This window comes from Hylobates moloch, unplaced genomic scaffold, assembly GCF_009828535.3.
Source record: "Hylobates moloch isolate HMO894 unplaced genomic scaffold, HMol_V3 SCAFFOLD_15, whole genome shotgun sequence".
In the NCBI taxonomy this organism is placed as follows: Eukaryota; Metazoa; Chordata; class Mammalia; order Primates; family Hylobatidae; genus Hylobates; species Hylobates moloch.
Genome location: NW_026652290.1, coordinates 62,562,644 through 62,585,278, shown reverse-complemented (window position 1 = coordinate 62,585,278; position 22,635 = coordinate 62,562,644). Strand labels below are relative to the sequence as shown.

General features: G+C 47.5%; 1 protein-coding gene across 1 annotated transcript; it reads left to right on the top strand.

Annotated features, from left to right (window-relative positions):
• Positions 1–14,602: 14,602 nt before the first annotated feature.
• On the top strand, positions 14,603–15,048 carry LOC131381356 (small ribosomal subunit protein eS17-like). Its single transcript, XM_058428894.1, has one exon. The coding sequence runs from the start codon at positions 14,609–14,611 to the stop codon at positions 15,014–15,016; it is 408 nt and encodes a 135-aa protein (XP_058284877.1). The 5' UTR covers positions 14,603–14,608; the 3' UTR covers positions 15,017–15,048.
• The last annotated feature ends 7,587 nt before the right edge of the window (positions 15,049–22,635 follow it).

Sequence of the window (22,635 nt, the reverse complement as noted above, 5' to 3'; positions counted from 1 at the left end):
CATATATTTCAATTATTTTGGGTTTATATTTAGGAGTGGAATTGCAGGCTCATATAGTAATTCTATGTTTAATTTTTTGACTAATCCTCAAACTGTTCTCCACAGTAGTTGTACCATTTTACATTCCCATCAGCAGCATATGAGATTTCCAATTTCTCCACATCCTTGTCAACACTTGCCATTTTCTGTTTTTTTTTTTTTTGAGATGGAGTCTCGCTCTGTTGCCCAGGCTGGAGTGCAATGGCATGATCTCCACTCACTGCAAGCTCCACCTCCCGGGTTCATGCCATTCTCCTGCCTCAGCCTCCTGAGTAGCTGGGACTACAGGTGCCCGCCACCATGCCTGGCTAATTTTTTTGTATTTTTAGTAGAGATGGGTTTCACTGTGTTAGCGAGGGTGGTCTCGATCTCCTGACCTAATGATCTGCCCGCCTTGGCCTCCCAAAGTGCTGGAATTACAGGTGTGAACCACCACGTGGCCCACTTTCTGTATTTTTATAATAGCAACCCTGTTAATGGATGATGTAACGTGACATCTCACTGTCATTTTGATTTGCATTTCCCTCATGACTGACAATGAGCATCTTCTCATCTCCTTACTGGTCATTTATCTTCTTTGGAGAAATGTCACAATCCTTTGCCAGTTGGTAGGATTTTGATTGTTTCCTTTTGTTTTTCTGCATTTCTTATTTGAATGCAACAGCAAGAGTTGCTTGTGTAAGAACAAATAAAAGAACCAGGATAGAGCCCCATGTGGTGGTACATGCCTATAGTCCCAGCTACTTGGGATGCTGAGTTGGGAGGATTACTTGAGCCCAGGAGTTCAAGTTCAGCCTCAGCAATATAATGAGACCTTGTTTCATTTAAATGTGTGTGTATATATGTATGTATGTGCACAAAAGATTTGACCAGACTTCACAAAAGAAAATATATGAATACCTAAGGCCAGGTGAGGTGGCTCATGCCTGTGATCCTCGCACTTTGGGAGGCTGAGGTGGCCGGATCACCCGAGATCAGGAGTTTGAGACCAGCCTGCCCAGCTTGGTGAAAGTCCGTCTCTACTAAAAATACAAAAAATTAGCCGGTCTTGGTGGTGCATGCCTGTAATTCCAGCTACTCGTGAGGCTGAGGCAAGAGAATCACTTGAGCCTGGGAGGCAGAGGTTGCAGTGAGCCAAGATTGTGCAACTGCACTCTAGCCTGGGTGACAAGACTGAAACTCCATCTCAAAAAGGAAAAAAAAGAAAATAATCAATAAACATACTAAAAGGTGCTCAACATCATTATTTATCAGAGGAAAGCACATTAAAACCACAATACAATACCACTACCTAACCGCTAGAATGACTAAAATTAAAAGATTGACAGAACCAACTGTCAATCTTGCTGGTAAGGATGTGGAACAACTGGAACTCTCATACATTGCTGGTAGAAATGTAAAATGTATAACCACTTTGGAAAATAGTTTGGCAGTTTCTCAGAAAGTTAAGTTAAATATATACTTACCGTGGAACCTAGCACTTCTAGGTATTTACCCAAGAGAAATGAAACATATGCCCACGAAAAGACTTACGGATGAATGTTCATGGCATTATTTATAGTGGCCCCAATCTGAAAATGACCCAAATGTCTATTAACAGAGGAATGAATAAACAAACTATGGTATAGTCATACTGTAGTTGCCTGACAGGTTCTTCCTGCCCACTGCACAGACAAAACCAATTCATTAAGACTGTAGTATTGTAGTAGAGAAAGGATTTAATTAATGCAAGACCACCTAGTGGAAGGACTGGTGTTATCTCTCAAATCAGTCTCCCAAGGGCTTGGAAGTTAAGGTTTTCAAAGAATAGTTTGGTGGGTGAGGGACTAGGGAATGAGTGCTGCTGATTGGTTGAAGATGCAATCATAGGGGTATGGAAAACAGTCCTTGTGCACTGAGTCTGCCTCTAGGTGGGGGGCCGTGGACCAGTTGAGTCATGAGTCACAAGTCCAGGTGGGGTCAGTTGGGTTCCGGAATGGAAAAGTCTGAAAAACATCTCAAAAGACCAATCTTAGGTTCTACAATAGTGATGTTATCTGTTGAAGCAAATGGAGAAATCACAAATCTTGTGACTTCTGGCCATGTAAGTCCTGAGCAGTAAGGAGTTATAGAGACTATACCTACAGCTGGGCACAATAGCTCATGCCTGTAATCCCAGCACTCTGGGAGGCTGAGGTGGGAGGATTGCTTGAGCACAGGAGTTCAAGACCAACCTGGGCAACATGATGGGATGCCATCTCTACAAAAAATACAAAAACTAGCTGGGTGTGGTGGTGCACACCTGTAGTCCCAGCTACTCAGGAGGCTGAGATAGGAGGATCGCTTGAGTCTGGGAGGTTGAGGCTGCAATGAGTTGTGATGGCACCACTGCACTCCAGCCTGGGTGACAGAGTGACACCTGGTTTCAAAAAAGAAAGGAAAAGAAGGGAAGTGTAAGGGAGAGGTGGAGGCAGGGAAGAGGAAGGGGAAGGGGAGGGAAGGGATTACACCTATATTTTAGCAGAGTTCACGTCTCCTCTCATAATCCTAATCTCATGGCCTTTCATTAGTTTTGGTCCCTGAGCAAGGGGGCAGAGGTTAGTTTTAGGGAGGGACTATTATCATCTTTGTTTCCAAGTTAAACTGTAAGCTAAATTCCTCCCATGGTTAGCTTGGCCTGTGCACAGGAATGCGCAAAGATGCCAGCCTGCGAGGCTAAAAGCAAGATGGAGTCAGCTGTGTTATATTTCTCTCACTGTCATAGTCTTTGCAAAGGCAGTTTCAATACAAGGGCTACTACGCAATAATAAAAATGAACAAACTGCTGATGCATGCAAGAACATAGATACTTCTCAAAAATATCATGCTAAGCAAAGAAAGCCTTATACAAAAGAGTACATGCTGTGTGAGTCTATTGACATGAAATTGCCAGAGGCTGGGCGTGGGAGAAGGAATTAACTGCAAGGAGGCAGTCAAGGGAACTCGGGGGGTGATGGAAATGTTCTCCAACTTGATTGTGATGGGGGTTTCGTGACGGAGTGAGCATCTAAAAACTAATAGAACTGCACAGTAAAAAGGTACATTCAATTGTATGCAAATTATATCTGAGAAAGTTAATTTAAAAAGCAGTAGAAGTAGAGGAGGAAGAGGAGTAGGGATAGGAATAGCAAGAAGATGAACGGTAGAAGAGGAGGAGGAGAATCAGGAGAAGAAAATTACCATGTAGAAATGATAATACGCTCCCACTTAATCCATCGCCCACGATATGCCTGTCACTGTTAAGTGCCAAGGAGGGGGTATTCTGTAAAAAGTGAAAGACCTGTCCCCTGTCTCTAGGAGTTTACAATCTACTGGAGAGGTGAAATATTCTGCAGAATCCCAAAGTGTGAGAAATGAGAAATCAAATTCATCTGCTCCCTCCACTAGGGTTAGTGGGAAATCAGTCTCTGTCATTGTTTAGGATTTCCTCCCTCCTCCCCCACTCCATCCACCCAGCCCAAGGTGTGCATGTGATGCCCAGGCTTACACTGTCTTAGGGAAGAGGGAAGAGCCCCTGTCTTTGGTCCAGCATTGGCTGCTTCTCCTCGTGCAATTTGTCCACAGCCCTTCTGATCTCATCCATGCTCATGACTCCTCCTCTTTCTTTCTTTCTTTTTTTTGAGACGGTGTCTCGCTCTGTCGCCCAGGCTGAAGGGCAGGGGCGCCATCTCGGCTGACTGCAAGCTCCGCCTCCGGGTTCATGCCATTCTCCTGCCTCAGCCTCCCGAGTAGCAGGGACTACAGGCGCCCGCCATCATGCCCAGCTAATTTTTTTGTATTTTTATTAGAGATGGGGTTTCACCATGTTAGCCAGGATGGTCTCGATCTCCTGACCTCGTGATCTGCCCGCCTTGGCCTCCCAAAGTGCTGGGATTACAGGCGTGAGCCACCGCGCCCTGCCGACTCCTCCTCTTTCAAACCAAGCTAGGACACTTCTTTGCAGAGGTTCTCAGGCCTCTGCCTCTGGTGCCATAGTCGCTGACCTTCAGGATGTGTCATTCCTAGGGTGCAGATCCCTGAGTCATGAGGCCTGCAGAGGGCCGATGGCTCACGTACCTCATCCTTCCCTAGCTTCCTTCCAAGCTGCTTCCTTCTCTAGCTTCCTTCCAAGCCATCCCACCAGCTCTTTACTCGCTTCTAAAAATACAGCCTTCACCTCTCTGGGCAGGGGAAACCTATGCCCCAGGACTTGAGGCCTGGCTATCCAATAGGAGGAGAGGGATAGTTCATTTTTTTCATTATATGCCTACAGCCCAGAAAACAAGGGGCAGTTACTTTTTCTTTTTTTTTTTTTGTTGGGTCTCACTTTGTCCCCCAGGCAGTGGTGCAATCTCAGCTCACTGCACCCTCAACTTCTGGGGCTCAAGCGGTCCTCCTACCTCAGTCCCCCAAGCAGCTGGGACTACAGGACATACTACCATGCCCAGCTTTGCCATGTTGACCAGGCTGGTCTTGAACTCCTGAGCTCAAGGAATCTGCCCGCCTTGGCCTCCCAAAAGTGCTGGGATTACAGGTGTGAGCCACCGTGCCCAGCCTGGGGCAGTTAGTTTCTTAGCCTGGTTGTTCTATTAGACTGCTGCAGGGGCCTGGTTCTAAAAAGATAGAGAGTGTTGGATGTCTATTGTGGGTGAGATGGCTCAGAGGGTGATTAGTGCCTGTCAGTTGAGTGTGGTGACCTCGTGAGGGGTGGGGCTAGTGGCAGGCAGCCAGGAGCTCCTGAAACAGAGGACGCCTCAGTGTCCTGGCACTGTGCCCAGTCTGTCTGGGGCCAGTCTCTCGCCAGCTGAAATGTATGTGGTTACAGGAGAAAGGGCACCACACTGGGTGACAGAGCAGCTAGTTTCAGGAGGTGTGAGCCCAAAGAAATCCTGGCTTTGGGGAATTTGAGGGAGGTAGCAGTTTCAGAGAATCTGAAAGTCAGCCCATAATCCAATACCAAGGAGAGAAGGCACCAAGCTCCACCCAGCCTCTGGCCACTGGCTGACTCTGAATGGGAAATAGGCCTACTATTTGCTGTGCGTAACCTGCCCATCCCCCAGGATTTCTAAGAAGTGCTTGGCCTGTATTTCTTGGTTCTCCTGAGAGCCAGATGTTTAATAATTTGAGTATATTTGAACTTGAAAATGCAAAAACATCCTTCTAGCTGCATCCTCCTTTTCCTTCCAGGGCCAGAATGATGTAGTGGGAGAACTTGATTCTGAAATCAAATGGAAAGTGCTTTTGTTTCTGGAGGTTAGAAAAAAAAAAAAATTGTCAAAGAGCCAGGGCCTCATCTCTAAAAAGAAAACGTGAAATGGGCCATGAGTCCTGCTTAATAATTCAGAGATCAAACAGAGCCAACAAGAAGCTGGAGTGAATGATCAGATATACTCACACCCTTCTCTTTTTATCAGCTTGCAAATGTTCTCGTTGGCAGCTGGTTAGAGAGAAGTAGTCCATCACAAATAAGCTAAACCATTCATTCATTCATTCACTTTTTCAACAAAATCTTCATGATCGCCTCTTACAGCAGACATCACTAATGCTGGGGATGCAATCCAGAACCAGCATGTGTCCCTCTGCTTCAGGGACCTCAGGATCTATATCATGGTTCTCAAACTTTCATGTCCATCAGACTCCCCTGGATGGCTTGTTAAAACACAGATTCCTGGGCCCTACCTGGGGAGTTTCCAATTCAATAGGTCTGGGATGGCTTGAGCATTTGTATTCCTGAACAGTTCCCAAGTGATGCTGATATTGCTGGTCCTGGGACCACCCTTTGAGAACCACTGGGCAAAGCAACCATGTCAGCCAACCATTTTCACCTCTCAGCATTACATGGCTCACTGTAGGAAATTTGAAGCCCTGGATATATATTATATATATATATATATATATATTCCACTCTCCAGAAAGACCAAGACTCAGGGCATGAGAACCGTTTTCCACGCCCCTATGATTGCATCCCCAACCAATCAGCAGCACCCATTCTCTGGTTCTCTGGCCACCAAACTATCCTTGACAAACCCTAACCTCCGAGCCCTCAGGGAGACTGATTAGAGTGATAACACCAGTGGTTTCGTGTGTCTGGCCTTGCATTAATTAAACTATTTCTTTACTGCGGTACCACGGTCTCAGTGAATTGGTTTTGTCTGTGCAGTGGGTGGAAGGAACCTGTCAGGTGATTAAAATAATGGGGCTTGTGATTGACATTGGAAGTTGGGGGGCAGTCTTGTGAGGATGAACCCTCAACCTGTGGGATCTGACACTATCTCCAGGTAAATCGTGATTGAACAGCTGGCATCTGCTGTGGAATTGCTTGCTTGCCTGCTTATTGATGGAGAGAAATCCCCACACATCTGGTCACCCAGGTTTTCTGTGCTGATGGTTGTGGTGTGAGAGCAGAGGAAAAACAGTGTGTTTTTCATTCATCCCTAGTGAAAAGAAGACTAGCTCTGGAGAACTCTTAGATCAAAGCAATCTCGTTATGTATCAGTGGCATGCCCTGGCTTTCGAAAAGTTGAGGTTATGTAAGAGGTATTTTCCCTGCCTCTTATCCAGGAGGTTCTGTCTGAGTGCCAAAGTCAGCAAAGCAGTCCTCTAGGCTCTTCCCACTGAAGAGGTAGAGAAACTTTCAGTCACTTTGAAACTGAAAGTTGCCTAATCTGGGGTCCTTTAAGGACTGCTGTCTCCTCTATGTTCCCACGTTTCTCCTGGCTGTTGTCCAGGGCTCTCCAGATTTCTCTGAAGGCCCTGAGCTGCCTGCCACCTGCCAGAGTCCCTGCTACCTGGCGATTACATTTGCCAAGGCAGAAGGCTTCTTGCCTCCTCAGTGTGAGCCCCACCACAGCAGCAGCCCCACTTCAGCTCCCCGTGAGAAGTTCCAGCTCCCCGTGAGAAGTTCCACCATCAGGGACCCTCTCTTGTTTTGTTCAAACCCTGCTTGTCCCCAGCTGATGTACTGGGGGGAGCCTAGAACCCAGGGAGGGCAGGTTGCTGAACTGACCCTCTGCCCTAGCCAGTGTCTGAGGTGGATGCTCTTTCAATGGTCACTTTTTCTGGCTCAAGCCCATGATAGGAATGCCAGGAACCCACCAAGGGGGAATGAGGTCTCCCAGGATCCTTCTTTGCCCTGTCCAGACATTCAGGCCACAGAGCTGTCACCCCGGTTCCTACCCATACCATCACGTCGGTGGTCTGGGGCTTTCTTGACAATTGTGAACAGAGTTAGGGGTCTGGAGAAAGGGGAGCAGCTGTATTCCTGCCCTCTGCCATCCTGGTCCCCCACTTACCAGTGAGTCCAGGTCTGGGAGTAGAGGCACCTGGGGCACAGGATTGGGAGTGAAGCATGAGAAGGGCATGGAGGAGGGAGAGCAATGAGGGCTTCCCTTCCTTGAACTGTGCCTGGTGAGGTGTGAATCCAGTGGCCCAGGGCAGGGATTGGGCGGCTGCCAGAGAACAGTAACCAGAGGAGCTGCAGGATACCCGCCCACCCTGTGGGCATGGGAAGCAGGCTGGGGCAGGCTGAAGGTCAGGCAGGATGCCCCCACTGGTGGGTGGCTGAGGAGGGTCTTCTTGTTGGCAGCACCGTCGGCCTAGCACTGTGGGGAGGCAGCCAGGGAAACAGAAACCACAGTTCACAGCCCTGACGCAGGCCCTGGGCCCACTGGCTGGAGAGGCCTGAATTATTAACCTCGGGAGAGGCCAGCTGGCATGAAGGCCAAGGGGACTGAATTGACTCCTCCCAGCTCCGTTCAGTCACCTAGGAGGTGAAGAATTCAGCAAGCCCTGGTTCTGGTTGCCCCAATGTGACCAGCTCTGTAAACAGGGAGCCTGGCTGGTCTGGCACAGGCTGCAGCCAGGGCTGTTTGCCCCCCGCCTCCTACAAGCTCCTCCTGGATTTCTGAGGGCCGTGGCCTTTTGTTTACAGGCTCCCGCCTCACCTTCCTCTCCCAGCCCGGAGCCTCTCTGCTGAGCACGTTTTTAGCATTCCCTCAGAGCAGCTTTGCTTTTCCCCTTCCCACAAAAGAAGACCCTGCAGCTGCAGACACGCTGTGGTTTCTAGAGCCTGGGCTGTCATGGGTACAGTCACCAGGGTCCACCTGCACTCAGATGCTGTCCTGGGGGAACTGGCTGGCAAGACCCCTTCCACCCAGCTGGAAGGGTCCGGAGGAGGCCAAATCCACTCCCACATCTGCTCTGGGCTAGCTTTGGAGTTCCCCTCTGAGCAGACAGGGCTAATGTGTCCCATTTCCAATGACTGAAAAAGAAGGGTCGAGGGGCTGGGTGCAGTGGCTCATGCCTGTAATCCCAGCACTTTGGGAGGCTGAGGCGGGTGGATCACCTGAGGTCAGGAGTTCAAGACCTGCCTGGCCAACATGGCAAAACCCCATCTCTACTAAAAATACAAACATTAGCCCGGTGTGGTGGTGTGCGCCTGTAATCCCAGTTACTCAGGAGGCTGAGGCAGGAGAATCTCTTGAACCTGGGAGGGGGAGGTTGCAGTGAGCTGACATCATGCCACTACACTCCAGCCGGGCAACAGAGCAATACTCTATTTCAAAAAAAAAAAAAGAAAAAGAAAGGCCGAGGGACCCACCTGAAGTCATGGCGGTTGGAATAGTGCCCATGAAACCTAGAGGGAGAGGCCAGGTCCCAGGCTGTGCCACCTGCCATGGATCTGGAACCCTGGGGCAAGAATGAATCTGGTGGGTCTGAGGATGATCTGGGTCGTCTGTGGATCCAGACAGCCCTGTCTGGGTTTCTTTCCTGCTGTCTTTTCTATGAATGCCTATATTTTGCAAAACCACTGATGTCCTGCTACGACGCAGACCAGCTAGCTTCCTTAGGACCACAGGACATCCCTGGGCCTCTCCCTTCTTTGATAGCTCAGCTCACTATTTCCTCCCTGGGCACAGCTGTGGGCCTCACATTCCCGTTTCCTTTCCCCTGGGAAATAGGAATGAGAAAATTGTTAGGGAAAATTGTCCAAGACTTGAAAATGGAGCAGAGATTCCTGCAGGTCCTTTGAGTCATGTCAGCTTTGGGCGTTGTCTGGCAGGCCTGTCCGAGGAATTACCTGACTTTCTAGGGGTGTAGACCTTTGTCTAACTTGCTATTTACTACTCATTAGGTTATTTTACAACTTTATGACAAAGGCATAGGAAACTGACAGGGTGCAGGCTTGTTTTATAGTGACACAAATAAAAGTATTTTAGTCAAAAGGCCAGGGAGGACACTCATTCTATTTTATGGAATGAAGTATTGCCCCATAAAAAATTGTAAAAACAAAGGAAAAGGGGGAAAAAAAGGCTAAGTCCGGGCGCAGTGGCTCAGGCCTGTAATCCCAACACTTTGGGAGGCCGAGGTGGGCAGATCACCTGAGTTCAGGAGTTCGAGATCAGCCTGGCCAACGTGACAAAACTCCCATATCTCTACTAAAAATACAAAAATTAGCCAGGCATGGTGGTGGGCATCTGTAATCCCAGCTACTCAGGAGGCTGAGGTGGGAGAATTGCTTGAACCTGGGAGGCAGTGGTTGCAGTGAGCAGAGATCATACCATTGCACTCCAGCCTGGGCAACAGAGCAAGACTCCATCTTAAAAAAAAAAAAAAAAAGAAGAGAAAGAAAGGCTAAGGTTTTATATAAAGTGATTTAACAATATTACTTTAATATTCTTTCCTTCAGTGATTGTAACTATTTTGATGTCTCTTACATTTTTTTTTAAAACAGCTCTATCATCCTGCTGTTTCTCTCACTGATTAAACACTTTTTAGATACGTGTTCATTCTATATTTGTGTGAAAGCCATGTTTTAAAATTTAATTTTGAAAAATTAACATCTGGCAAAATTGAGGGTTTTCTCCATTTACAGTTCTATGAATTCTAACCCATATATAGTTGCGTACCTGCTACCACAATTAGGATACAAAACAGGTCCACCATCCCCCTAAAAAACTCCCTTGGGCCATCCCTTACAACCATGTTTTTGACTTTTTGAAAACGACTCTTTCAAAGGATGCAGAGGGTTGTCAGTGACTCGGGAGTTATGGGTGTGCCCGTCTTACCAATCCCCACAGCCTTGCCTGTGGAGATGCCCTATCTGTCCCCCTCTGTCAAGCCCAGGGAAAGGCGTGGGGTCTGAGGATTTGGCTCTGTCACACCACTCACTGCCTGCCCTCCCTCCCAGCGCTTCCAAGATCTGGTTGAATTAAACACGAGAATGAAGAGAGGAGAACGCCTTCACCCATGGTGTGCTCTGGGGACATCTCCAGGTGTGGGTGGTGGGGTCAGCCACAGGACAGGTAAATAACCAAAGGGAACATGGGTACCCAAGTCAGATGTCCTCTTAGCTCCTTCCCTCAGGAGAACCTGCCTTTTCCTCACCAGGGAGATGGCGACGCCCAAGCTTCTCTGCAAGGGTGGGAGGGACATCGAGGTGCCGGATAGCCAAGGGAGCAGAGGAGGAAGGGGCTCTTGGAGGAAACTTGTTGGGAATTAAGATGTGCTGCTCTCATCGCCTGGGTGTTACTTCAGTTGGAGAAAAAAGAGGCTTCACCATTTGTCTTTGTGCAGTGTTATCCTCAGCAAAGAGGACTGGGAACGTGGTACATGGAGGAGGGAGCCAGGGATGTGAGTGGCCAGCCACGTCCAGGGAGGGGGAGCGAGGCACAGGGATATCTCCAGACAAAACCCCTAAATCACATGGAATCAGATACACATGTTCTGTCTCTCTCTCTCTCTCTCTCTCTCTCTCACTGAGCTATTTTTCACTCAGTGTTCAGAGCCTGTGGTATGTGTGGATATGAAGTAGGGCTTCAGGTCTTCATAGGTCTAAAGTCCATAATGCTGTCTCTAGTGCCCTCCCTTTAAAATGTATTTTACAGCCTTTTATTTGTCTTTACCAACAAATGGAAAAGCAATGAAGGCAGACTTTTTTGGGATTTGCTGCATCTAACCGGTGCCCTTGCCCTCTCCAGAGGCCTCCCTTTCCCTGCTGCAAGAGGCATGTGCAAGGCCTGGTAAGAAAAGGAGCCTTAGACACTGGCTCCAGGGGTCCCTAGCCAGCCTCATGGGCTTTGTGACAATCCTAACACTTAAAGATGTGTTCTACTCTGACTTCCAAGTTCTCTTTTCGTAAGAATATGTCTTATCTAGGGTGACCGTGTAACTTTTAGCCTCCAAACCATGACATTCTTAAGAGTGAAAGGAGGTGGGAATAATAATTACTCTGGGACAATGTGTGTAAACTGGGACTGTGGCAGGCAAGCAGCGAAGTATAATCACTCTTGTCTTTCAGAGTAAATTGGGAACTTTTTCCATGAAGGGGCCCAGTCTGTCCATCTGTGATAAGATGTACTTGGGCTTTGTCCCCAAGAGATGAGTGTCTTTTGTGTGCCAGTGAGATGTCCAGTGGCCGGGGGTCCCTGGATAGCTTCAGGATGGGGGCTGCTCTTCAGAAAGACCAAGGCAGGAGTAGAGGGTTGGAAATTTCAGCCCTATCCTGGACCTCCTGGGAGGAGAGAGGGGCTGGAGATAGAGTCAATCCCCAATGGCTAATGATGTAATCAATCATGTCTAGGTAATGGGATCTCCATTAAAAACTGAACAGTGAGGTTCAGAGAGCTTCTGAGTTGCTGAATATGTTGAGGTCCTGGGAGGGTGGCATTCTAGAGAGAGCGTGGAAGCTCCACACCGCCCCCTAGTACCTTGTCCTTTACATCTCTTCCATTTGCCTGTTTCTTTTTTTTTTTTTTTTTTTTTTTTTGTTTGAGACGGAGTCTCGCTGTGTCACCCAGGCTGGAGTGCAGTGGTGCAATCTCAGATCACTGCAGGCTCCACCTCCCGGGTTCACACCATTCTCCTGCCTTAGCCTCCCGAGTAGCTGGGACTACAGGCGCCTGCCACCACACCCGGCTAATTTTTTGTATTTTTAGTAGAGACGGGGTTTCACTGTGTTAGCTAGGATGGTCTCAATCTCTTGACCTCGTGATCCACCCGCCTCAGCCTCCCAAAGTGCTGGGATTACAGGCGTGAGCCACCGCGCCCGGCCATTTGCCTGTTTCTAACTTGTATCTATTCCAATAAACTGGAAATAGTAAGTAAAGTACTTTCCTGAGTTCTGTGAGTCCTTCTAGCAAATTATCCAACCTGAGGAGGAGGTTGTGGAAACTCTTGATTTATAGGTGATTGATCAGAAGTACTGGGGACAACCTGCAACTTTCGACTGGCATCCAAAGTGGGGGCAGTCTCATGGGACTGAACCCTAAACCTGTGGTGTCTGCACTTACTCCAGATCCAATCCAACATATTAATTAATCCTACATATTAATCAGGATGGAATGGAATTGTAGGATGCAATTCCTATGGAGAGTTGGAGACCTCCTTGGAGTCCTCTTCCGCATCTAAGAGCTTTGTTAGGAGATGCTTAGTTAACACTGACTGATGGCTGCTTCTTTAAGGGGCTCTCTTCCTAAGAAATTTAACCCAGTTCAAGTTTAGAGGGAGAAACTTCTTGGTTTAGTTCAAACAACTTATTATATGTTGGGCTGGCTTTGGTTGTTAAATATCAACTGTTGTGAATGAACACTAAGAGACAACAGTTGACTTGTGATGGAAGGAGACTCTTTCAGAGAAGCCAGCCAAGTTCAGGCAGCTGCAGGCAGTGTTTGTCTAATAAGTCCCAATTGTGTGGCAGAGACTCCTGTGACCCCAATTGTGCTGGAGTCAAGAGCGAAGCATTGGCATGCCCAAATGGGATTTCAGGTATCCACTTTGTGTGAAAACCCACTAGGACTCTTTGAAAAAATGAAGATAATTTTAAGGACTGACTACAGGATTCTAGGAGAGCAGGTTTACATGTCTAGGGGAAAAAAAATAAAGACAAAGGTGACTTTGACCCCTGAAGAATATGCTTGGATGGGCAAAAAAATCACTCCATGGTAGAATCACTGCGGGGAGTCTCTTGCACATATCCCTGGGTGGTTGATGGTGGTCGATGGTTGCTGACTTCTGACCCAGCCCTGATGGAGGAATCCAGGAGGCCCTAAGAAAATGAAAAGAGCACGAGTGGTCCTTTTGGAGCCTTATAAACAAGCCATGAAAACTGATCAGGAGAGACATCTCTTCCACTTCAAAGAGTTGGAAACTGGGCAGGCTGTGCTCTACCACATCCCAAGAAGCCCATACACATAATGGACACCAAAGAGAAATCTTTCCAGCAAATGGCAGCCAAGTGTTGCATCCTAAAGTCAGAATATCATGATGGTTTTCTGTTAGAGGAAGTCCAACGCCTTAAGGAAGGGCACTCTTTGGTCTAATTGGCACAGGGGCAATGGGGTAGTGTCAGCCCCAACATGGGGTAGTGGCATCCATGGTCAGAGTACACAGTGATGTCCTCACTGGGGAGTGACAGTGACTATACTGTATTGCTAGTGGCCAACACTAGCAGTGATGTATGGAGTTGGCAACATCACTGCTGGTCTTGATGATGGCCAGGCTGGTGCTCATGCAAAACCTGCTGCCGATCCCACTGAAGCACAGTGGAGAATAGCCCGGAGAGAGGTCCAGGAAGGCTTTATCAGTGGAGGCAGTGTTGATGAGATACTTGGGCCCTGCCAGGAAGAGGAAGAGGGGACCATGGGGTAGGGGCCTAGGGTAAAAAAATTTCTATTCACACTGCAGTTGTAACTCAGTCCCTTAGGATGCCGTGACCAGGAAACTCACATTACATTGCGTATACACATACATTACACCGTAACCTCCACTTCCTGGGTTCAAGTGGTTCTCTTGCCTCAGCCTCCTGAGTAGCTGGGGTTACAGGTGTACGTCACGAAACCCGGCTAATTTTTTTGTATTATTTTTTAGTAGAGATGGGGTTTTGCCTTGTTGGCCAGGCTGGTCTCGAACTCCTGACCTCAAGTGATCCCCCTGCCTCTGCCTCCCAAAGTGCTGGGATTACAGGCGTGAGCCACTGCGCCCAGCCCTGTATGATTTTTGCTGTGCAGCTCATATTCAAAATTACTGCTTGGTTTCTTCGGCACAGAACCTCCCTTCTCTGCCAGGGCCTCTCACTGGGTCTCAGTGGTAGACACTCTGGAGGATGTCTGCCTCACTCTTTGAAGTGAATTATTTTGGGTATCACCTTGACCCTAAATAAGGTCAGACAATCCCAATATGCTCTAAACATTTGTTCAAATCTTATTCAACTATTTTCATGTAGTATAATAAAATTTTATTAATATCTCTTGGTTTAATTCATGATCATTTTACATGTGGTGACACTGACTGAGCCCAAGCTCTACCAACTCTGCCTTCACTTTTTTTTTCCAATTTTTAATTTTGAGGGTACATAGTAGGTATACATCCTTCATCATTGTGAAATTAAAATGTGTCTTTAGGCTGAGCACAGTGGCTCACACTTGTAATCCCAGCACTTTGAGAGGGTGAGGCGAGAGGATTGCTTGAGCCCAGGAGTTTGAGGCCAGCTTGGGCAATATAGAGAGACCTTGTCCCTACAAAAAAATAAAAGTTAAAAATTAAAAAACAGCTATTTTACCAAGGACCCGCGAACATGGGCTGCGTTTGCACCAACACCGTGAAGAAGGCGGCCCGGGTCATCATAGAAAAGTACTACACGTGCCTGGGCAACGACTTCCACACGAACAAGCGCGTGTGCGAGGAGATCGCCATTATCCCCAGCAAAAAGCTCCGCAACAGGATAGCAGGCTATGTCACGCATCTGATGAAGCGGATTCAGAGGGGCCCAGGAAGAGGTATCTCCATCAAGCTGCAGGAGGAGGAGAGAGAAAGGAGAGAAAATTATGTTCCTGAGGTCTCAGCCTTGGATCAGGAGATAATTGAAGTAGATCCTGACACTAAGGAAATGCTGAAGCTTTTGGACTTCGGCAGTCTGTCCAACCTTCAGGTCACTCAGCCTACAGTTGGGATGAATTTCAAAACCCCTCGGGGACCTGTTTGAATTTTTTCTGCAGTGCTGTATTATTTTCAATAAATCTGGGACAACAACAACAAAAAAATTAAAAAACAAATATGTCTCTTAGTGATTTTTTCTTTTCTTAATTACATATTCACTGTAACAAAAAAGTTTGAAGATACAGGTAGGCAAAAAGAAAATTAAAAACACCCCTAGTCCTATTCTCAGAGTTAGCTATTACTTACCATTTGATGTATTTCCTTCCAATCTTTTTCTGTGTATGTACATGTGAATGTTTGTGTATAAAAAACTCACACATCTATAAAACATAAATAAGACGTCCAGCTACCTCAATAACTGCATTGTTTGTTTCTACTACATATACTTTGTCATGTATTTGCCTATTTTTATTTCATAACCATCTGTTCTTATTTGTGATGGCTATTCTTTTATTTAGTTCCCTGAAGTTTCATGTATACATTTTAAAACCCCCTTTGAGATTGTCTATTATCTCTAGTTCCTTAAGTATAAATTTTCTTGTTTGGGGGGGTCTGAAAACTGCCTTTAGTGTTGTTGATCTTCCTTATAGAGTGTGTAATTCTTGCCTATGAGCTTGTCTTTCATGGGAGCCATCTTTCTTGGGACTTCTCCACTGTGTGGTCTGGGTTTTAGAAGAAGGATTCCGGTGAGGAGGTTTCAGTGTTGTCCTATGGAATAGAGCACTGACTTCAAACCAAGTCTATGGCTAGTGGACCAGGACTATTGACTGTTTCCACTGATAGCTGGGCAGATGGCTTGTGTTCAGCCACAACCTTGGGCAGCCCTCTTCCTGAAGGGGCGGCACGGTCCTGCCTCCTGGACTCATGGCTTCCTGCTGCATGTGGGGCTCATGATGCATTGAAATCGCAACCACAGCTCATCCAGTCTGAGTCCCCTGTGGGCCTTCTGGCTTTAGCTCTCATTTACAGGCATGCTTTATTTTATTATACTTTGCTTTATTGCGCTTTGCAGATATTGCATTTTTTACAAATTGAAGGTTTGTGGCAACCCTGCGTGGAGCAAGTCTATCAGTGCCATTTTTCCAATAGCACATGCTCACTTCATTAGCATTTTTTAGCAATATTATCTTTTAATTAAGGTATGTACATTGTTTAGACATATGCTATTGCACACTTAATAAACCACAGTATAGGGTAAACATACTTTTATACGCACTGGGAAACCAAAAAATTTGTGTGACTTTCTTTATCATGATATTTACTTCGTGGTGGTCTGGAACTAAACTGGCAGTATGTCTGAGGGATGCCTGTATGACTTTGTTCCTACCCTGTCCCTGGAGATTTCCCTTTCTTGCTTGGAGCTTGGACATATCAATCTAAAATATATTTTTATATTTTATTAAGTTTTTCTATGCACTTGCAATAGGAGATGACAGCAGTAGGGGGAGTTCACCCTGTGCTCAACATGTTGACCTGAAATTCAATAATACTTATCCTTATGTTGATTTGTGTTTGTCCTCCATACATCCAACATCTTCTTAACTACGTTAATTGCTTTGTCATTTTCTTCCACGTTCACTAGAATTATCTCAAGATTTTCCTGAGCTGGGAAAATTTCAAGCTTCCTTGATGTTTCTAATTTATCTAATAGCTCTATAAAGCTCTTGTTTTCATCCTGAATTTTTTTCCTTAGCTCTGAATTTCCTTTGCATTTCACTTGGTAGACTTATCAAGTCATCTTTGGGTTCTTGTTTTACTAAATTTCAAAAGCATATTAAATGTTTTAAAATTAATTATATACCAAGTTAATACAAATTATTAATTGTTAAATTAATATAATTAACTATTAAATTAATATGATTAATTATTAAATATTCTTATTGGTTCTACAATGTGAAGCATTCTCAGGAGTTTTCTTCTGTACTTGGGAGAGTGATTTCTTCCAATCTAGATATCTGGATATGTTTATCTTTTTCATGTTGTGTTTCTTGCTTTTTTTGTTTGTTTTTGAGACAGAGTCTCAGTCTGTCACCCAGGCTAGAGTCCGGGGGCACAATTATGGTTCATTGCAGCCTCCACCTCCTGTGCTCAATTGATCCTCCTGCCTTATCCTCCAGAGTAGCTGGGACTACAGGCGTGCGCCACTACACCCTGGTCATTTTTTCTATTTTTCGTAGATGCAGGGTCTCACTATGTTGCCCTGCTTGGTCTCGAACTACTGGGCTCAAGTGATCCTCCTGCCTTACCCTCCCAAAGTGCTGGGATTACAGGCATGAGCCACTGCACTCAGCCTGTTTCTTGCCTATTTTCCTTCTTTTCTTTCTCCTACTCTGCCTTCTCCTTCTTGGTGTTCTTCTTTTTAAAATCTAGTGTGTTGGCTTAGCCTTCATGCTATCTCTTTTAATTTTGCACAGGTAAGTCTGGTCAGACCATCTAATGCTCGGAGAGTGTGAGGACGAATTCTTTTTGACACCTTTTCTAGCTACCTGTCATTTCCTCAATACTAGAGTTTGGGGGCTGGGTGATACTTCCTTCCTGCTTCCTGAGCTCTGAGGGTCACACGGACGGGCGAAGGACAGAGCTGGGCCTGGCTCCCTCCTGATGTGGGCTAGCATCCCACACCTGGGTCCGCTCCACTTGGCAGGCACGTGTCCCCTCCTGGGACTTCAGCTCATTTCCTTGGACAGCACAGAGTTCTGAACAGCAGCAAGTCCAGCCAGCCACTCCTCCAGCCGCTGCTGGCTTCTGTGATGCTGCTCAGGGGCTCCTCCTCTCTGGAGTTTCTCCTGGACTCCCCAGGCTGCCAATTGAGCATCTTGGCCCTCTTTGTGCCGAACTGAGAGGTGCTGGTGACCCTTCTTGGGATCCTGTTCTCTTACCTTCCCTCATTTGGCTTCAGCTGTGTGTGTGGGAGAGAGACAGCTAACATTCCATTCTGAGACCCTCTATTTCTTCCCTCTTGACACCTTTTCAGTCTTATGTCATAAGGTTATACTATTTTCCATGTGCGGTTACCTCTGGTTAGCTTTTGACTTTTTTGTTTTTGTTTCGTTTTGAGATGGAGTTTCACTCTTGTCACCCGGGCTGGAATGCAATGGCACAATCTTGGCTCTCTGCAACCTCTGCCTCCCGGGTTCAAGCAATTCTCCTGCCTCAGCCTCCCAAGGAGCTGGGACTACAGGCACCCGTCACCACGCCCAGCTAATTTTTGTATTTTTAGTAGAGCCTATTGTCCAGGCTGGCCTCAAACTCCTGTCCTCAGGTGATCTGCCCGCCTCAGCCTCCCAAAGTGCTGAGATTACAGGGATGAGTCACTGCACCCTGCCAGTTTTTGACTTTTTTCAAAAAAATTATTCTTTGGTCACCTTATGATGTGCCAGGTAGAAGGAGGTGTGCTTCTGGCCTCACTTGTGCCACTCTTACCCAAAATCCAGACACATGTGCTGTCGAGGCTCCGTGCAAGACCCCAGGATCTCCTGGGTCTTTGCTACCACCAGAGGGTTGCACCTGCTTCTCAGACAGAAGACCCCCTCTCATGGTTTCTCTTTCTCAGGCTTCCAAAACCCCTGGTTACTTCATCTTTGAAATGAGTGTTTCATATGCAATTAACCTATGTTGAAACTTTACCAACTTTAAAGTGAAATTATACTTCCTTCCTACATCTAACTCTACCTAACCATAGAGTTCCCCTCCCGAGTATTTCTGAAAGTTTCCCAGGGACAGCTTTGCACAGCTCCAGAAAGTATCTCTCACTCTACCCTCTTCTTCTTGCTGCCATGATTCTGTCTCTGTAGCTTATGGGACTGGTGACTTAGTGACTCTGCCAGGCCTTGGGAAGGAGACATTGCCCTCCCCAACCCCCTGCAGCTCATCTGACCACAGGTTCCACTGAGTGGGGTCATACAGAAAGCAGCCTTAGAAATTTCCATCTGCCTCCAGAGGAGAAGTGTCTTGTACCCAAAGGCCTCCATTTGGCAGGGGCCACTTTAGCCCCCACCAACAGCAATATACAGGCCTCCTTTCTCCACAGAGAGAGGAAGAAATCCCTCCCTTTCCAGCCCACAACACTCTTTCTTGCCTGCCTTGGGATGACAGACCATGAGGACACCCCTTTCTGTTAGGGGCAATCTCCCTCCTCCCTCCACACCTGAAGGTGTGGTCTGACCCTTTCCCCTCTGAGAACATAAACCACCATCTTCGTGTCCAGTCTGAGTGTTTTGTTGTCAGAGCCTCAGGTCCGTCTAGGCAGCACTGTTCCCTCCCAGGGCATCATCGCAGCCTTTCCTCCAGCCTGAGGTGAGGAGAGGGTCAGGTCTTCCGACCTCTGGTAACCCCACCTCCCAGGAACAAATGTTGGACAACAAAGCACTCGTGTCACCCAGGAGCCAAAGGGCAGCCTCAACCAAGATTTTTAAAAATGGACACCTTAGAACATGTGTCTAATTTGTTTGGGGGCAGTTCTACCCATAAACACAATTAATGTTTCCTAACAGGACCCATAATGACTTTGCTCAGAATCACCCCACCTGGGCTTCCTCCAGAACAGCGTAGGCTTCTTGCCTCACAACAGGCGGCCTGTGAGTGCTGCCCAACATGGTTAAAATGTGAGCACACCGGCGGCTGACTCACAGGAAAGAGTTCCCAAGGCTGTGCCTGAGATAAGGCTGGCTTCTGGAGGCCTCTTTGCAGAGGAACCAATCCCACCCCAACTCCCTGATTGGATAGTAAGACTCAGAAGCTCCACTTCTCCCCTTCCTATGTGGCTTTGTAGGTTCTGTGTCTGACTGGACTGCCACTTTTCTCATGTACCTGTGATCAGTGCTACAGAACATCCTAGCCACACAGGAAAGGCGGCAGCAGTGGGTGGCTTGAGGCCAACTGAAGTTTCAATCCAGTTCCTCTCCCCTGCCACCTGCCTTACCTGGTGCTACCTCTGCAAACACCACCTGCTGGGACAGTGTGGGTGGGAGGGGCTGGTGAGGAGGATTCTTTCCTGTTACTGCCTTGGGGAAGCTGCTGATGGCATTGCTCACTCTTTTGATCTGGGCAGAGAAGGAAGCCACCTGCCTTAGCCAAGGTTTTAGCGCAATGACCAGATGAGAGCCTTCAGGTCACCTCGGGGCCCTGAGTCTGGAATCCAGAGCCACAGAGAATGAGGGAAAGTTGTGGAATCGTTGGTGGAGACAGGATTGGAAACTTCTTGCGGCCAGAAAAATCACCGTCGCAGAGGGAGACTAGAAACCATCTCTGGGCCGGAACCTATCTTTGCTTCCACCTTTCTTGTGCGGTTAGGTGGTTCTGTGACACTGACCTCAGGCAGGTGAGAAAAGTGGCAGTGCAGTCAGACAATTCACAGAGGCCAGACGGGACAGGGAGAACTGGAGCATCTGAGTCTTATTATCCAACCAGCCAGGCATTGGGGGTGGGCTTCGCTCTTCTCTGCAGAAAGGCCTCCAGAAGCAACCTTATCTCAGGCACAGCTTATGAAGCTCTTTCCTGTGAGCCAGCCACCAGTGTGCTCAAATCTTAACAAACAGCATGACCTTTACTTAATAAAGGCCTGGGGGAAAGCCAGGGCAAGCGTTCCCACTTTAAAGTGCTTCATAAACGACGTGGCACCTGCAGTCACAAGGATGACATGATTAGCCCACTGTCACCTGAGTCATTTTTTCCAGATGAGGGGTGAGGGGCAAGGCAGCCAGCTGGTGTCATGGAAAAAGCTCTGGATTCGAGTCTTGGTCAGATGTTGGCTACCCACTCAAACTGCTGCCATGGCAGTCCTGCCTCCTTGCACCACCGTCACATCTCTGATGTGGGAGATGAAGAGGGGAGTGATCCATGCCTGGTATTTTGCAAACAGAATGCATGCATTCATAAATATGAGAGCACTGAAAAAACCCAAGCTGTTGATTCGGCAGCCAGACTGTGTAGGGGGATGTTCACTAGACTCGGTGTTTAAAGACTCAGGTTGGATCCAAGCTAATTCTTTTTTTTTTTTTTGAGACAGAGACTCCCTCTGTCACCCAGGCTGGAGTGCAGTGGTGCGATTTCGGCTCACTGCAACCTCCACCTCCCGGGTTCAAGCAATTCTCCTGCCTCAGCCTCCCAAGTAGCTGGGATTACAGGCATAAGCCTCCAACCTGGCTAGTTTTTTGTTTGGTTGTTTTTGTTTTTGTTTTTGTATTTTCAGTAGAGATGGCATTTCACCATGTTGTCCAGGCTGGTCTCAGACTCCTGACCTCAAGTGATCCGCCCACTTCAGCATCCCAAAGCGCTGGGATTATAGGTGTGAGCCACCATGCCCGGATGGATCCAAACTAATTCTTAGTCATGTAAATCTAAGCAAGTGACTTAGTGTCTCCGGATCTCAGTTTTCTCCACTGTGGAATGGAATGGGTGTAATCACCCTGCACCCGGCTCTCCTGAGAGGTAGATTAAATGAGATGGGGATGCATGGGAAGTGCTGTGGGGGTGGCGTACTCCGATGTTATTTGATGCTGTCTAAGGTTAACCCTTCTTATTTCAGCTACTAGGGCAGAGCACATCTGGGCCTCCCAAGTCCATTCTCTTTCAAGAGAAGAGAGCAGCTGCCAGTTGCCCTGGTAACCCAGACCAGCAGCAGGCTTCCTGCAGGGACTTTCCTCCCCTGGCACAGTTGTCAGTTTCCCTTCTCAACCTTAGCTGAGGCCAAAAGTGTGGTGGAGACACAGGTTTCTCAAGCAGGGCCCTCAGCAGAGCACACCGTGCCCAGTGGCATTATTGCCACAACTTCTCCTTGCTTTGTGGAAGAGAATCTGGTTACACATCTTACTGGTTTTTCTGCTTTCTTTCTGTGACTCATCATGTTTGTGAATATTTCAGGTAAACACTTGTAGGGGGCAGCCTTCTTGGCTCAGTTTTCTCCTCTCTGTGTTCTCTGTGCCAGGCTGGTGACCCTCCTCTCTGTGTCCAGCCCCCTGTCCCCTGGGAATAGGTCAGGCGTCTGAGATCGCCGGCTGCCTGGGCTGTCTTCAGCCAGGACCTGAGGGGTTTGTCTCTGTAGCAGTGGAGTTCATTCACTGCTATCCTTTGTGAAGAGTGGAAGCTGCCCATTTCTCCCCTGCTGTTCCTGACAGGAAACTAGCACTGGCTGAAATTTCTCCAGGGCTGACCCGCCTCTCAGTGTCCTGGTCCCATGTTCAATATAAAAGTCCTATGAATCACCACAGTCTTCAGGAGTAACACTTCCTATTCCCAGAAAGTCAGGACCAGCCTGGGAGGACTTCGTACCTTCCTGGGATTTGCTCTTTTGACCACCCCCTATCTGTTTTCCTGTAATTATCTGCTGTGAAACTTACAAAACTAAAATGCCATGAGTGCTTATCTACGGAGCAACCAAAAAACAGAAGGCCTTGAACCTGAGTGCTTCTGTACGTGTGGGTTTCTATGAGGGGTGGGTAGGCACTGCCTGATGGGAGGGCAAGAAAGCCTAGAGCTGACAGGGCACCAGGGAAGGGCCGAGGAGCCTGCCCAGTAAGGAGGCCTGTGGGTGAGTCCCTGATCTGTGCCAGCCAGGAAGTTGTAGAAGGCAGGGAGCAGTTGCCATGCTTATGTGATCCTTGTAGGGGTGGTCCCTGAGATTAGTTGGAAAGGCCCTTTATCAAGGATCGGAGAGCTATCCAAACT